We start from the raw sequence: 15,738 nt of genomic DNA on the forward strand, positions 1-15,738 counted from the left end.
GAGGTAAGAGTCAGAGGCTGGCCGCTTTGCTTTTCTGATCTTCAGCTTGAACCCCAATATCTGTCTCTGGGTTTTTATTATTCATGCTACATACTCCCTCTCAAATTCATGGTATCTTCTTTACTATTTTGTTACATACACATAAAATATATATCATATATGTATATACATACAGTTTGATAAGTTCATTTAGTGTTGCTCAAATGCCTATGTGTTTATGGATAGCCACTTGGGACTGGATAACCTATCAGGGGTTCATCTCTGGAAAGACTGATTCTTCCTCTCTCAGCAACCATCAATTGCCTGCAGTTCTTCATCTAGAGGGAGGACCTTGTGATATTCTCCCATCATGTTAGGATGTCAACTGGTAGTGCCACCACACATGTTCTGTTTAGGTAACAACATTGTTAAGATTTGATGTGTTCAGTTCCCTGTCGTTTGAATATACACCATCTTGCAACAGATGTCATGGTCCAGTAGTACTTACAATTTGCCCCACTTCATTATCTGGGCAGGGGAAAGCAAGGCTGAGGGAGCAAGAAGAGCTAAAGAACACTAGGGATAACAGAAAAAGCCATAGGAGAGCACGTTGTGTTTATTTAAAAATACATTTATAAGTAATTTAAATGAAGGTATATGTGGTGATCATGCTCTCCCCAACAGTCTTTTTGTTAGACAGCTAACAAAAACCCCAGTGCCAGACAAGACAACACATCCTTTGAGTTCTTAGGGAAGCTCATGAGAATTCCCAAACAATACAAGCTATTGCCAATGTCTTTGGTTGTCTCCCAGAATTTGAAGATAAGACATATTGCTAAAGACACCATATACTTCAGACACAGAACACTGGGAAGGATCCAGCTGGAACTGACCTGGAAGCCTCATTCCTGAGGACCAGCACTCATAGTATTTGAAGGTGCTATACAAGTTGCTGAGGGAGAAAAACAAAAGCCTTATTCAGCTGTAAAGCCTATAAACTACAACAATGACCAGCATGGAGAAATATATCCGGGGGTGCAATAATGGCACTTATATCTTAGGGGAAACCAACAATCACCTCACTGGACTTAGATCCCACTTAATAGGAAGGAATTCCTTCCTGGCAATGTAAACCTAGCCAACTACCCATGGCTGGTGGGGTCATGGACTCTGCAGGACAACCTAATACTGCCACTCTTCTAAACCAATATAATTCCCAACTAAATTCTAAATACTTATTTTTATATCCACAGATAAGTGTGACTCTTACTCATATCCAAAAATCTTTTTGCAGCAGGTGGATGCTATTACAGAATGCCACAACTGATCAAAATGCAGAGAACAACTCGCAGTAGGATGCTTAGTCCCAGTTGACGCATCTATAACACAACCCTTACACCTAAGGCTCAGGGAACAACATGGGTTATTATTTTAAAGAAACCAGAAGCACAAATGCTACTGCTTTAAGCTAGCACATAGCAAACCCTCAGCAAGCAATGCCAATATCAACTGTGCCACCTCATGGAGAAAGACCTATTTTCCATGCCCTGCCTTAGGTGGGCCTTGCCTGCCTGAACTGGGCCATGTCCTTTCTCAAATCCCAATGTCAGTCATGAGGACTAGCACTTAGTTGGTTCTCAAGAGGGTTCAGAAAACAACTAACTGTCAGCGAATATAAATCTAAGGTGGGAAGAAGGCTACTGAGGACAACCACTTGGCCAACAGCAGACTTTCAAGACAACAGGTTTCAAGGCCATAGTACTTGGGCAACAGCTGACTTTCAAGGTAAACAGGTTCAGAGCTTCAAAGAAGTTGCTGGTGCTAATAGTTTGGGCTGCCTAAAGGCTGCCACCATTTGGCATGGGCTCCTCCTTGAGAAGATAAGCAGGTGATCCAGTTGCAGACTCAAGGAGTAAGGAAGTCAGTGGGATGTTGGTGCAGGCCTGACCTGGACTAGCCTTGAGTCCCAACCCCCAAAGCAGACAACATCTAAGTAAGAAAGAAGCAAGATCCTCTCAAAGCCTGGGTGATGGAGGAAGGTCATTGGCTAATAAAGGAACTGCCCTGGCCCATTTTATTGGTTAGAGGATAGGTGGGAGGAGTAGACAGAACAGAACGCTGGGAGGAAGAGGAAGTGAGGTCAGAGACTCCACAGCTCTCTCGGGAGCAGACGCCTCAGAGAGAGACGCCATGCCCCGCTCCCGGGATGAAGCTCCGACCCAGGATGGACTAGGCTGGAATCTCCCCGGAAAGCGCACCTTGGGGTGCTACATACAGATGATTAGAGGTGGGCTAAATTAATATGTGAGAATTAGCCTAGAAGAGAATGGGCCAGGCAGTGTTTGGAGGAATACAGTGTCCGTGTAATTATTTCGGGGCATAAGCTAGCTGGGCAGGCGGCCGGGGTGTTGGGGACGCAGCCCTGCCGCCCTTATTACTTCACCTGGGAGCATGATGGCCTAGTCCACATATCCCAGAGTAAAATGAAGGATCTAAGATTCAAGAAATGGCCAGGTGGTGGTGGTGCAGACCTTTAATCCCAGCGCTTGGGAGGCAGGGACAGGTGGATCTCTGTGAGTTCGAGACCAGCCTGGTCTACAAGAGCTAATTTCAGGACTGCCAGGGCTGTTACACAGAGAAAAACTGTCTTGAAAACCCTCCCCACCTCCCCACCCGAAAAATCCAAGAAATGTGTGGAGATTTGAGTATCAAATACAATAAAAGTTTGACTATAAACACATTTGCAACCATTACTGGAAAGACTGATTAAAATTCACCAAGTTTAAATATCTAAAGCCCAGCTGACTTCACTAAGTGCATGTTACAAGCTGTAAAGAGGTGAAAAGAGTTAAATGAGTTAAATCTCTGTACTCACTGAATGCAATTTAAGAACCCAGGCACATAACAAACACAGAGAGCTTTCCAACGTCAAGCCTCAGCAAGGATCACGTGTGTGGTTCATAAACACACCTTCACACACCAGGGGCTTACCTTTTGTGCTTTCTTTGAATCTTTCTGAGCAGTCTCTCGAAGTGGGACTTTTCCAAACAGCTTCCATCCCAAGTCTCTCTGTCTATCAAGTCTTGCATTTTGTTTTCTAGTAAGCAAATTCCTATAGAAAGAAAAGAAAAGGGCTAGGCCATTTCTGGGTGTTATAGAGACACTCCGACGGCCAAGGCAGGCTGACATGAACAAATCAAACTGTTTTGAGAGAGACTACAGGCTGCAAGCACATGGTAACACCTCAGACTGGGCCTTCACACACACAGAATACACAGACACCAATCTCAGACACAAGCTTGCTGTTGGTCAACTATTATGTGTGCAAATTCCTAAATTCAGAATAAGAAACTATGTTCAGCGATAAAGTATATCAGCAGAAGCTGGTCAAAATGAACTGAATACCTGACACGGCCATTTAATAGCTGTGAGTCTGGACCAGAGAGTGACCTGAGTCTGTTCTATGAGTAACAGAGAGACCCCATTTGTGATCCACAAGATCCTTTGCAGAAAGACATTTCAAGGGCAGTCAGTCTTTCAGACCAGAGTTGTTTCAGTAGCTAACCTCTAGTTTAATTATCTATACAGCCTCTAACGACTGGAGAAAATCATTCCTTAGATTGATTCCTTAGATTGATTGAGAGAGACAAGGTCTTCTCTCTCAACAGCATGTAAACAAAAGCTCCCAAAACTACAAATCCTAACTTGCAGTATAAATCAACCTGGTTGTCGGATGCATTATACAGGTGCAGCCATTAACACAAATGGCCTCCAGGGCTCCCACAAAGCAGACATCCCTGCAACTTTCCAGAATGTATATATATATATATACACACACACACACATATATATATATATGACAAAAACTTCAAAAAGAAACAAGTGACCAGATATGGTACAGTATGGTACCATACTCCTGTTTCAGCATCCCTGAATTCTGGATGCTGAAACAGGAGGATCGCTACAAATTCAAGACCAGCCTAGGCTTTGATGTGATTCCGAGGCCAGCCTGGGCAGCATTATAGCAAGACCCTGTCAAAACAGAGGGAGGAGGGAAAAGGGAGGGAGAAGTGAGAGATGGGGGAAAGGAGGAACTATGAGAATGAACTGGTTTCACTGTTTTCTTACTATGTTTCTGTTGTGGTTTCTGAAATGGTTGTTTCACAGTCCAGTACAATTCCTATTTATATTTGTAAAAATAAATAAAATAAAGGAACTTTAGGCACTCTAGAGCTCCAACCCATTCTTTATCTAAGAAAGACTTTTGCAATTTAAACCAAGTAAAGCCTCAGGCACCCACAGATGCTAAGAACACGGGACACCCAGAACCTGAGTTACTGGAAGGGTTATTTATATCTGGCTGAAGAACGGCTGCCCTCTCAGGGGAAGGAAGCTCGCACAGGTGGTGAAACAAGACACAAGGAAGGCAAGGTCACGTGCTAGTGGTGGCAGTAAGGAAGGACAGTGCTGCAGGTCCAGGGAGGGAATCTGAGACCTCACAGAACAATCAAGAATAGGATATGTGAAAGGATCTGGGCACCTGGTTCTCGCATTAGTGCCTTCTGAGACTGAGCGTAAACTGTGCTATTCACTTCAACAACAGGCAGATGACGATGAAAAGGAGCAGCTGAAACCACACTGTCTGAGGCTGCACAATGAAAGTGAAGGCAAAACTAAAGAGCATACAAATTCAAAGCTGCTTGGTTAGTGTCAGCCTAGGATTTTAAGCTTACAAACAAACCAAAACTTAACGGCTTTACGGAAAGTATCTTGAAATTTTTTTTATAGTTAATACCTTGAAAACCCTCAGTCACATTACTACATATAAAATGGCACTGCACACAGTGCTCTGAACACACAAAAGTGCCTTTCAGAACTAGGTGACCAAAAATTACATGACCAAAGCCAGTGCCCAGTCAGACACAGAGAGCATACAAGAACAGGTAGACACAAGCCAGAACTCTCTTGCCCAGTGCAATCTTCCTGCCCAGGGTCTGGCAGCATCTTCCAGACACCTTTTAGAACCCATGCCCATGGTGCCACTCTTGCCTAGTATTCAGCGGCCCCTTTCCAAGGCTATGTGACCTCAGGAGTTGTCATCTGCCTACGCTGCCCAGGGGATGGAGAACAAGGGAGGAGCTGTATTCAAGTGTACTCTTTTGAGACTTTAAAACACCTGTCTCCACTCAGCAATAGACCCTCACTCACACTTGTTCAAGGCTCCTAGCACTGTTTCCACAGCACCCACTACTTCAGGCTGTACCTTCAACATAGGCTCTATTCCCTTTCCTCTGCTTTTCATCCTTAACAGGAGGCAGAGAAGTCACCTCTTTACTCCCTGGGTCTATTTAGTAAGCAGTAGATTGTTCAGCACGTTTGCTGGCAGGTAGCGTGACCACTGTGTGTGTTTGCAAGGAGGCAAGGGCAGGGGGAACAAGAAAGCATGGCTAACAATACTGTCAGAAGTCCCCAAAAAGGCTCGTGTGCCAAAGGCTTGGTCTCCCGCTGGTGGCAATACTGAAAGGTGACTGATTTCATCAATGGGTTAATCCACTGTTGAGTTCACAGCTGAATGAGCTATTCATTAGGAGGCAGGGCCTGATTAAAAGTAGGTCAAAGGAGGTGTGCTCTTGAAGGTATAGATAATCCTGGACCTTTCTTGCTGTTCTCTCTGCTTTCTTCCTGTCTTACCACAAGTCCAGAAGCAATGGATTCAGCTGACTCAGAAGAGAAGCCTCTGAAACTATGAGGCAAAACAAGGCCTTTCCTCCGAGCTATTTTCTTCAGGTGTTTTGTCAGAGACTGAAATATGACTAATACATACATACACACAGTGACACACACTGAAGCTAAGGAGACAATAATCCTGCTTAAACCACAAGGACAACAAAGATGACCCCAGGTAGGAGATCCTAGGAACAAAGGGGCAACGTGAGGCTGCATGGACGACTCAGTCAGTAAAGTGTTTGCCATACCAGCATTAAGGACCAGGATCAAATCCCCTAAATGAAATATCAGGCATGGTGCACACGCAGGAAGCAGAGGCAGGTAGATCCCTGGGGCTCCCTAGCTAGCCAGCTACCCTAATGAGTCCCAGGTTCCAGTAAGCGGTCCTGTCTCAAAAAAAGAAAGAAAGAAAGAAGGAAGGAAGGAAGGAAGGAAAAAGAAAAAAGAAAAAAAATCAAACAAAAGTGGACAGGTAGTCTTTGCCCCGTCCCCACTCAACAACAATAACAACAAAAATAAACACATTAAGGGGACATAGGGAAAGATAGGGAGCATGAGAAACAAGAACTGATTGATAAATAGGTATCTTTTTTTTTTTTTTTTTTTGATTTTCGAGACAGGGTTTCTCTGTAGCTTTTTGGTTCCTGTCCTGGGACTAGCTCTTGTAGACCAGGCTGGCCTTGAACTCACAGAGATCCGCCTGCCTCTGCTTCCCAAGTGCTGGGATTAAAGGCGCGTGCCTCCACTGCCCGGCTGATAAACAGGTATCTTGACCTCTTTGTATTTTTCTCTCCTCCTCTGTGCTGGGCATTCATTACTCCTAGTTGCTTCTTATATCACCGTCTGTACATCAGTGAGCCAGTTTGTTTGGGGTTTCTTGAAGGTTCACTTACCTGTTTTATGGTCTGTGCTTTGAGCATAGTAGTACATGATCTGTGCAGTCAGCACCATGATTTCTTACCTTAGTACAGTGATTCTCAACCTTCCTAATTCTGTGACCCTTTAATACAGTTAGTTCCTCATGTTGTGGTTACTCCAACCATAAAATTTTTTTCGTTGCTACTTCATAACTGTAATTTTGATATTGTTATGAATTATAGTATAAATATCTGATATGCAGGATGGTCTTAGGCAACCCCCATAAAAGGGTCATTTGATCCCCAAAGGGGTTGAGATTCACAGGTTGAGAACCACCACTTTAGTAGGTAGCTTACAGAATTGTGTATGATAGAAAAGAGGTTCAGAAGAAATGGCTACCAAGGTTAGAGCTAGGGTACAGGTCTAACTTTGGCTGCCCCTCAGATGCCCTTGGCCTGCTTGGATCTGCTCCACTGAATGCCTTGCCTTTGGTCCCTGCCACTTCCCTCCAGGCTCAGTATGAAAGCTGGGCTCCTTCTCCCTGATACTCCTATTTTTAGGTTGGGGCAGTAGCTGAAAAAACAACATGAAAGGCCCAGTAAAGAGTTCCTGGAGTGTGTTAATCACATAAGATTTATGGATGCCATTCTTTACCAAGCCCCCTTCCAACCCTGTTCATGCTGCCCATGACAGAGCAAAGGATTATACCTCAGTGCAGTGATTTGAATCAAAGCTTATTTGTCAGCAGCTGAGCAAACTCATTTAGTTCCTCTTCCAAAAGGCTTTGGTTTGTGGTGCCGGTGGAATGTCACTGAGTAATTTCATATTGCCTTTAACTTTGCTAAGACCACTTCTGCTGATCACGAAGAACTTGTTTGCGCTCACTAGATTTTGTTGCTGGTTCTGCAGAAAACCCAAGGGCTTACTGGGGCTTGATTGCCTATGGGAGTTAAGCTGTGGGGGAGTGATGCTGTAGGGGAGTAATACTGTGGGGGAGAGATACAGTTGGGGAATGATGTAGTGGGGGAGAGATACATTGGAGACTGATGCAGTGGGGGAGAGATACATTGGAGAATGATGCAGTGGCGGAGAGATACTGTGGGGGAGAAATGCTGGGGGGGATGATGCAAAAGTGTTTTGTTTTCTAGTGACAGAACTATCTGGCTTTGCAATGGTCATTTCTTGTTTATAAACTTTAAAACAGATGATACATTTTCATGAGTCATAATTCAAAAAGTACAATGGAATTTGTGGTAGAAAGTTGCATATCATATCTAGTAACTTGTCCCAAAGTAGTGACTGTTGGCAGGCAGTTCATGCCTGGGCAAGCAGAGGCTGATGCCTGTATCACATGGGTTATTTGACCCTGTTAGGACCCTGGCTTTTGTCTGTGACAGTAGATAATTTCCAGTCTCTAAGAAAATGTCCCTTGTTCTTCTTAAAGCTTTTTATAAATGTATCACAAACTTTCAGTTTTCACTCTTTATGACATTTAAAAAATAACATTGTGTTTCAGTCAGCATATTTCACTGCCTTGTCTTCCATGTTTCAGGTGTTCAGTAGGGACAGTGGGTAGTGGCTCAAGTGTTGTACAGTGCAGCCCAAAACCCATTGTCTGCAGGTAAGGAGAGTTTCTGTTTCATAGTTGGTGGTATTCTTGACACCTACTCTCTCTTACCTTTTTACAAGGTGTCTATCTTGTGTGCTTCCTACTGTACAGGGTACCCTGAGAGGTCTTAAAAATAAAGCCTGCTAGGAATTGGAAGAGGCTGTGTGCATGCTGGAGCCATAGTAGGTCCCAGGTAAATGTGTCAACACTGTCTTGCTCTCAATTCTAGTGACACTCTATGTGTCTCATACTTGACAATGTATCTGAAAGTTTTTTTTTCCTGGCTTCACAGAAACTGACACACTACTGTTTTGAACATTACTTTGTCCCGGTGTCTATAACTTTTCCCGTGTCATAAATTAACTACTGAGATGAAAATAATGACTTTCCTAGCCTCTGGATAAAAGAGCTACAGATCAGCTTTGCCTGCCCATGGTTATTTAGCCCTGGCTTCACCATTGATAGTTCTTCCACCATCTCCCTAGTCTTAGTGTCTCTGAGAGATTGAAACAACTCCAGTAGGATTCTGGAATCACCTTGGTGCAGGCAGCTTCTGGGCCTGGTAGAGGTGCTATGGCTACTGCTTCTTAGACCACCTTTTCGGGAACTCCCTGTTCTCACAACTAGCTCATTCTCTGAATTTCTCTATTTTTGGGGTGCTGAGCACTAACATAGTAGCAGTGTGTGTATGTTGGGGGTGGTTGACATGAAGAGTCCCCGCTCTTCAGTGCTCACTCACCTGATGGGTGGGGAAAGCTCTTCTACAGGCCAAGAATGTAGCTCTGCTGAACTTGGCCTCCACCTCATTTAACACTCATGTCACTTATTTCCCAACACTAATGGACCTGGGAGCAGCCTTGGGATAGGGATGGATGTAGAGCCAGGCCACATACCACAAAAGAAAAAAAAAAAACAGGTTCAAGTCACTGGTAAGACTTGAAGACAGGGCTATGTGAGCCATTTCTGCCTTCAGGGTGTGGACTTGTTGATGTATTTGGGGCCTCAGGTCCAGGGCAGTACGGTGCCTGAAGGATAGCTGACAAAAGGGCCCAGGTAGGACAGGCCCCTTCCTGGATCATAGACAAGGAGGCTATTGGAAAGAAGCCTTTCCTCACCTGCAACTTGAGGCCTGGAGGCTGCTCAGTCCCAGCCTGCAGAGGAACTCCAGACTGATATCTTTGGAAGAAGGTCCTGTGCCGCCTCTGTGGAAGGGGATTTGAGTGAGCATCTGGGAAGAAGTGAGAGTGGTGAGAAATGGACCTGTGCCAGGGCAGGGGGACCATATAGTGTGTATACATTAACACACAAGACTTGCGATCTAGAGTCTGAGGTGGTCAGGGAACTATGTGGGCAGTGTGGTAAAGAATGTATGGATTGGAGCAGGGCTACAGGCCCTGCACTCTCTTGGTAGCTAGTTCTGGGTCTCGTGGGCGTCAGCAGCTGTCTGTCCCTAATGTTTCAAGAAGGTTACTTTGCCTCTTTGAGACACAAATGTGTCTCCCACTGAGGAGCTATAATTTGCTGGGGATACAGAACAAAGGAGTCCAGCTTCTATAAAGTACTTCTCTGTAGTGGACACTCATCCCCCGGAGACTATCTTCCACCTTTCTGCCCTCCCATAGAGCAAGAGTGGGTGTTCTTTCTCCCCGGCATTTCCTGTCTCCACCTTCTGCTGTCCCTTCTTTTTTTGTGTGTGTATGCATATGGAGGCCACAGGTCAGCCCATTTCCTAGAGCCACTAAAGTCAGGATGTTCAAGAGATACAACCTACCCAGAGACAGCTACCAAAACGAAGTGGGTAATTCTGTGCTGGGAAGGCAATTGCCAGAGTGACTATAGGTCCAGCCTGAAGATCAGGCCCTATGAAGGCCATCTACAGCAGCTATCTGGACAGCAGCACATCTCGAACAGATGTGTATCAGACACTATGTTCAGCTGCAGGTGAGACGCAGCACAGGAAGCAGTATCTGCCCCCAAGAACCCCACGATGTGGGAAAAGCACAGAACTGGCCCACTTTGTTCAGATTCCTGTGTTAAGTCTGAGTCCCCACCCCTTGACTTTCCAAGATTAAACCTAAACCACAGGTTCTCCTTCCAGAAATGCACCAAGCACTACACCACCGTCAACCTGGATTCCTCTCCCATGGCTGAGGAGACAGTGTTCAAAGACACCAGGAGCCAGAGCCATGCATAGGAAAAGGAAGGAGGACTACAGGTACAGGGGTATAGAAACGCAGGCTGCTGTATCACAAGGGAACCTGAGCTACATGGCAAGCTTCACCTTCATCTGTCCAGACACTTTCTGACGGAAATGTCTGCTCAGTTATATACTGACCTTCTTTACACACTGTTCTAGCATGGAGGTCCTGCCCAACAGAAGTTATTGTAAACATCACCTGTGGCTTCTGATTAAGGCGAGTGGTAATATTCCAAGGTGCTGGGTAAATTCCCAAGTCCACCTATCTGGCATTCAGCCCTTCCTAAGACAAGTGCCAGAAAATAAATGGCATTTGCTTCACTGGACATGGCCCGTAAGTCTGGGTTTTCTCTTAGTGCATGTGATGAATAGCTGACTCCTAGCAGCAGAGTGGTTTGTAGCACAGGAAAACATTCTCCTATTCTGTTCAGCTTCTTAGTAAAGATAGGAATGGGGGAGAATGGTAAAGCAGCTTGCTCACTGTCCACCTCTTTCATGTACCTACCCACATTCCTGTATCACCTGGTTGCAGAAGCAAGCGATGAAAAGAAATGGTATTCCTGGTAAGAAAAGCCAGCCACACACTGACATTCCCAATTCAGGCAGCTGAGGCACCAATCTACATCAAAATGGCTGTACACTGGGAACAAGTTCTTGTCCCCCTGCTGAGCTCAGAAGTGAAGCAAAGGAGCTACGTGGAGACCAGTTGATCTGCCAGCTCTATCCCTCCAGAGCAGCATCCCAGAGCAAGCAACCACCATCTCAGAGCCCTGGGTTCCCATGCTCTTCATTCTACATGAAGATAAGCCTAACTTCTTCCTCGAGCCATTGAAAGAACCAAGTGGGATGACCGACAAATTCTGGAGCTCCGTACTCACTCAGCTCCACGCTAGAGATGCAGAGAGACCCACCAGTGGCCTATTTTCTGTCTACAAAGTGTTCTCAACATGAAGTACTGGTTGAACTCTTTTTATTTATTCATTTTAAGAAAGTGTACAAACACACGCACACACACACACACACACACACACACACACACACACACCTGGGTTTCAGGTTTCTCTTCTCTAGTATACTTTGGTGTATATCACCCAGCACTGCTCCCTAACATTTTATCGCATGGCCAATGCCAGCATTCTCATCATCTGTTTTCAGGGAGGAGCTGATCCAGGCTTTAAGGACTCGTTGAGCTTTGATAGTTTAGACAGGAGATCCTTTAAGAAAAAATTAACTATGAACATAAAATTAGGGATAAACAAGAGGTTCTAGAGACTAGGAACCATTAAGATTGCCCTATATTCAGGCCCAGCACTCTCGCAAGCACTTAAGAGTCCAAGCCCATGCCCTAGTGTTAAACATGAGCTATGTAGCCTCTGGCCTCATAAGTATTTTTACACTTGCCCCCCCTCCCCATTAACTTTTGGGATGTGCTGAAATCAAAAGGTGACTTCAAAAGCAATATGAATGCTCACTGACAAGACACTATGCAGGCCTGTACCTAGCACCTGCCCTCCGAGAAGGTAGTCACAGAGAACACAGGGATAATGTCAACCTGTTGCCTAATGTTTTTCTTCAGGTATAAAGCTTCCAAGGCTGCACAGTGCCTCTGCCACTCACTCTGCTTCATCTGTAGTGACCCCAAACAGGTCCTAGATATACACAACATCCTTGTTCAGGCACTGAGGACACAGTTCAGTGGGCAGAGTCCTTGCATACCATTTATGAGGCCTTAGGTGCCATTCCCAGCACTGGTGCATGCCTGAAATTCCAGCAATCAGAAGGTGAACACAAAAGGGCCAGAAATTTCAAGTCATGCTTGGCTACACAGTAAGTTTGGGGCCAGCCTGAACTACATAAGACAATCTTAAAAATAAAAAAATAAAAATTTATCAAGAAATTTTTATAAGAATTACAGAAGGATTACTACTGTCACTTGCAATAGAGGAAGCTATGATCTAGAGCAGTCCGAAGACATCCAGATGCATGGAACTGGGATGAGCTGTTGGAGGAGGTGGAATGAGTGGGTGGACGGCAGCCCCAGCCCTGGTGGAGCAGGTTCAACCAGTCAGACACTCCTGAGGGATTTCTAAAACTTTTCTGAGGTGTCAAGGAAGTGAAGCTAAAGGCCTCCACCCTTGGGGTACAGCACTTCTGAGGGGCACACAGCTTCCTATTGGACTCAGCCATCATCACTCCTTGTTCTTTCCCCCCTTTGGTTCACGACATCAGAATCCAAAGTGAACCGCAGCACTCATCTCCAGAAGAGCTGCTGACCCATTTCCCAGTTGCAGCTACCAGTTACAGGTCACTTTCCTGCGGCCTACAGCTGAGCCAGGCACTTCTCAACTTCTCACGCAGTTTACATTCCCCTCCCAGAACCCAGTCACCAAATAAATATGAAGAGGCTAAAAGGCACCCCAAGAACAGGGGTTCTCAACCTGTGGGCCAAGACCCAGTGGAAGGAGGGGGCTGAACAATCCTTCACAGGGGTTGAATATCATATATCCTGCATATCAAATATTTACATTACAATTCATAGCAGTAGTAAAATTATAGTTATAAAGCAGCAATGAAATAATTTTATAGTTGGAGATTGCTACAACATGAGGAACTGTATTAAAGGGTCATATCATTAGGAAGAATGAGAACCACTGACCTAGAGAGACACAGGAAAAAAAGAACATAGCTGATCTTCTCCAGCCCATCACAGTGTTTTCTACCCTCAAAACCTAAATGTATGCATAACTACAGCTGCCTCTAGCCTTGCCTTGAGAAAGCAAGGAAACAAAGACAGCTACTTCAACAGTCACAGGGCTGCTACACACTTTCCTCCGCAATCCCACAACTACACAGAAACAAAGTAAAACAGACTCTGACCATGATCGGGGTGGGTGTTGGTGGAGGGATGGGGATGGTGGCCGAGCATTAGGCATGCCTGTGCACTAACACTGCCTCAGAGAGCTCCATCCCCAGCATCCTACCTAAACACGAGGGATCATGTCCATTTTAAACAGGGCCACCCAAGGAAACTTCCCTACCATATCAAGGGCATCAGTTTCCCTCCCATCACTGAGGGAAAGACCCTGCTCTGGCTGTCTTCAGTTACACAGGCCAGAGCGGCAGAACAGTCACTCACCTGTCCATGAACAGGAGCACAGGGGAAACAGCCATGATTCTACTGGGACCACACAGTCCTCAAAAACCAGCGCAGATGCTCTCAATCTCCTGGTTGCCACATACCTGGCAAGCCACACAGGGTCAGGGCTACGCCATGGCTTCCTCCTTCTATAGACCTGTTCTGAAAGGTGAAGGCTTGCAGGAAGGAGCCGATCAGCTGGAAGGGAAGGGGTGGGGCACCTCAGCAGTCACAGGGAAGGTGGAGGCAGAGAAGGCAGGCAATGTGGCACAGCAAAGCTTGAGTACTTAGGTCCCCAGGCCAGGACACAGCCCCAGTACAAGTCAAACAAGACAGAACAGGCTTTTCTGAGCACAAACCCCACTGTTACTTCACACTCAGAAGTAAAACAATACTGTATAAACTGCCATCCGAGCAACACCTGAGACTACTTGCTGTGCTGGACACTGTGTGCATGGAGAAACAATGTAAGTGAACCTCTCTGCCCAAGCACCCATTTGAAAACCATCACTGAGCCCAGCACTCGGGAGGAAGAGGCAGGCGGATCTCTGTGAGTTCGAGACCAGCCTGGTCTACAGAGCTAGTTCCAGGACAGGCTCCAAAACCACAGAGAAACCCTGTCTCGAAAAAAAAAAAAAAAGAAAAAAAAGAAAGAAAAGAAAACCATCACTGAGGAAATTCTCTCTCATTCACAACTGCAGACATTGTTTTAAAAAACAGAACAGAAGCTAGAGAAATGACTCAGTGGTTAAAAGGACTCCCAGTTCTTCTAGAGGGCTTGATGTTGCTTCTTCAACTCCAGCTCCAGGAAATCTGACATCGTCTCATACTCACAGGTGTGCACACAATTAAATTAAAGCTAAATCGATCTTTAAAAAATAATGAACAGGTTAGGGTTAAGGATGTAACTCATTTGCTTGCCTAGCATGCAGGAAGCCCTGGACTTGATCCCTAGCATCCATCAACCAGGCATGATGGCACAGCCTGTAATCTCAGCATTCAGAAGGTGACAACAGGCCAGACGTGGTAGCACGCATCTTTAATCCTACCAGAGGCAGGCAGATCTCTGTGAGTTTGAGTGGTCTACAGAGTGAGTTCTAAGACAGCCAGGGCTGTCACACAAAGAAACTCTGTCTCATAAAACAAAAACCAAAATAACCAGAAAATGACACCAGAAGGATCAGAAGTTCAAGATTATCCTTGCGCTACATATAAATCGAAGAGCCTGGGCTACTGAGACCCTGTCTTAAAAGACAAAGCTCCCTAGGTGTCATGAGTCATAAACTTAGCACTCCAGAAGCTGAGGCAGGAAAGTCAGGAGAGCATTTGAGGTCAGCCTGAACTATACAGAAAGTTCCAGGACACAAAGTAAGACGCTGGCTCAAAAAACAAATAAGAGGGGCTGGAGAGATGGCTCAGCAGTTAAGAGCATTGCATGCTCTTCCAAAGGACCCGAGTTCGATTCCCAGCAACCACATGGTGGCTCACAACCATTTGTAGTGAGGTCTGGTGGCCTCTTCTAGCAGGCATATATGCAAACAGAATATTGTATCCATAATAAATAAATAAATATTAAAAAAAATAAGAAAGATCTAACAACTTCAAGTTCAACAAGAGATCAACTCTAAGCCTACCAGTAGGCACTACAGGTTGGTTCTCCTGGGAGCTGTCATCAAGCCACATGCCAACCATCAGTCCTGCTAAAGTCCCCTCCATAGGCAGTTGTCAGCTCCACCACCACTTAACAGAAAAATCCTATGTCTGTGGCTACACTAGGAATATTTGCTGAGCAGTCAGTGACCTTGTTGAAACAAGGAGGTGGTGACTCCAAGGAAAGCAATGTTACTTGATACACTATGAAAAGGAAGGGAGGGTGAGGAAGGAGATAAGAGGACCCTTCTGTGCCCCTGAAGTACAAAGCCCATAGCCTAATGTCCCCTTAAACTTTCTCAGTCTTCTGTAGTTTTAGTTTATATAATATATGACAATAAAAAATGTTAACTCCATAATTTAAAAACTCACAAAGAAAATGTCAGGTCCAGATGGTCTCCCTGGTAACCTTCCAGACATGGAAAACGGAAATGGACTGAAAGAACAAGGCTTCTGTAGCCCTTCTCCTTTCCAGGGCGCATCTTAGGAAATTTATTAGGTCACTCAACACATTCACTGGCATCATTTACTAAGAGCACCAGCCTAGACCACCCAAAGTCCTGGTTTAAATCTGTAGTGAAA

The 15,738-nt window shown here is 45.2% G+C and overlaps 1 protein-coding gene across 2 annotated transcripts in view; it reads right to left on the minus strand.

The window, feature by feature from the left end:
- The window catches only part of Tbc1d14 (TBC1 domain family member 14), an 89,653-nt gene that overhangs the window by 50,403 nt on the left and 23,512 nt on the right, over positions 1-15,738 (minus strand). The window contains exon 2 of one of the 2 annotated variants that reach the window (XM_041636311.1): positions 2,971-3,091. The exons of the other annotated variant lie outside the window; for it this stretch is intronic. Coding sequence (XP_041492245.1) covers positions 2,971-3,091 — 121 coding nt within the window. The remainder of the gene's footprint in view (positions 1-2,970; positions 3,092-15,738) is intronic. 2 annotated transcript variants of the gene reach the window in all.

This window comes from Microtus oregoni, unplaced genomic scaffold (genome assembly GCF_018167655.1).
Source record: "Microtus oregoni isolate MIOR12 unplaced genomic scaffold, Mior012 000049F_ref0000343, whole genome shotgun sequence".
In the NCBI taxonomy this organism is placed as follows: Eukaryota; Metazoa; Chordata; class Mammalia; order Rodentia; family Cricetidae; genus Microtus; species Microtus oregoni.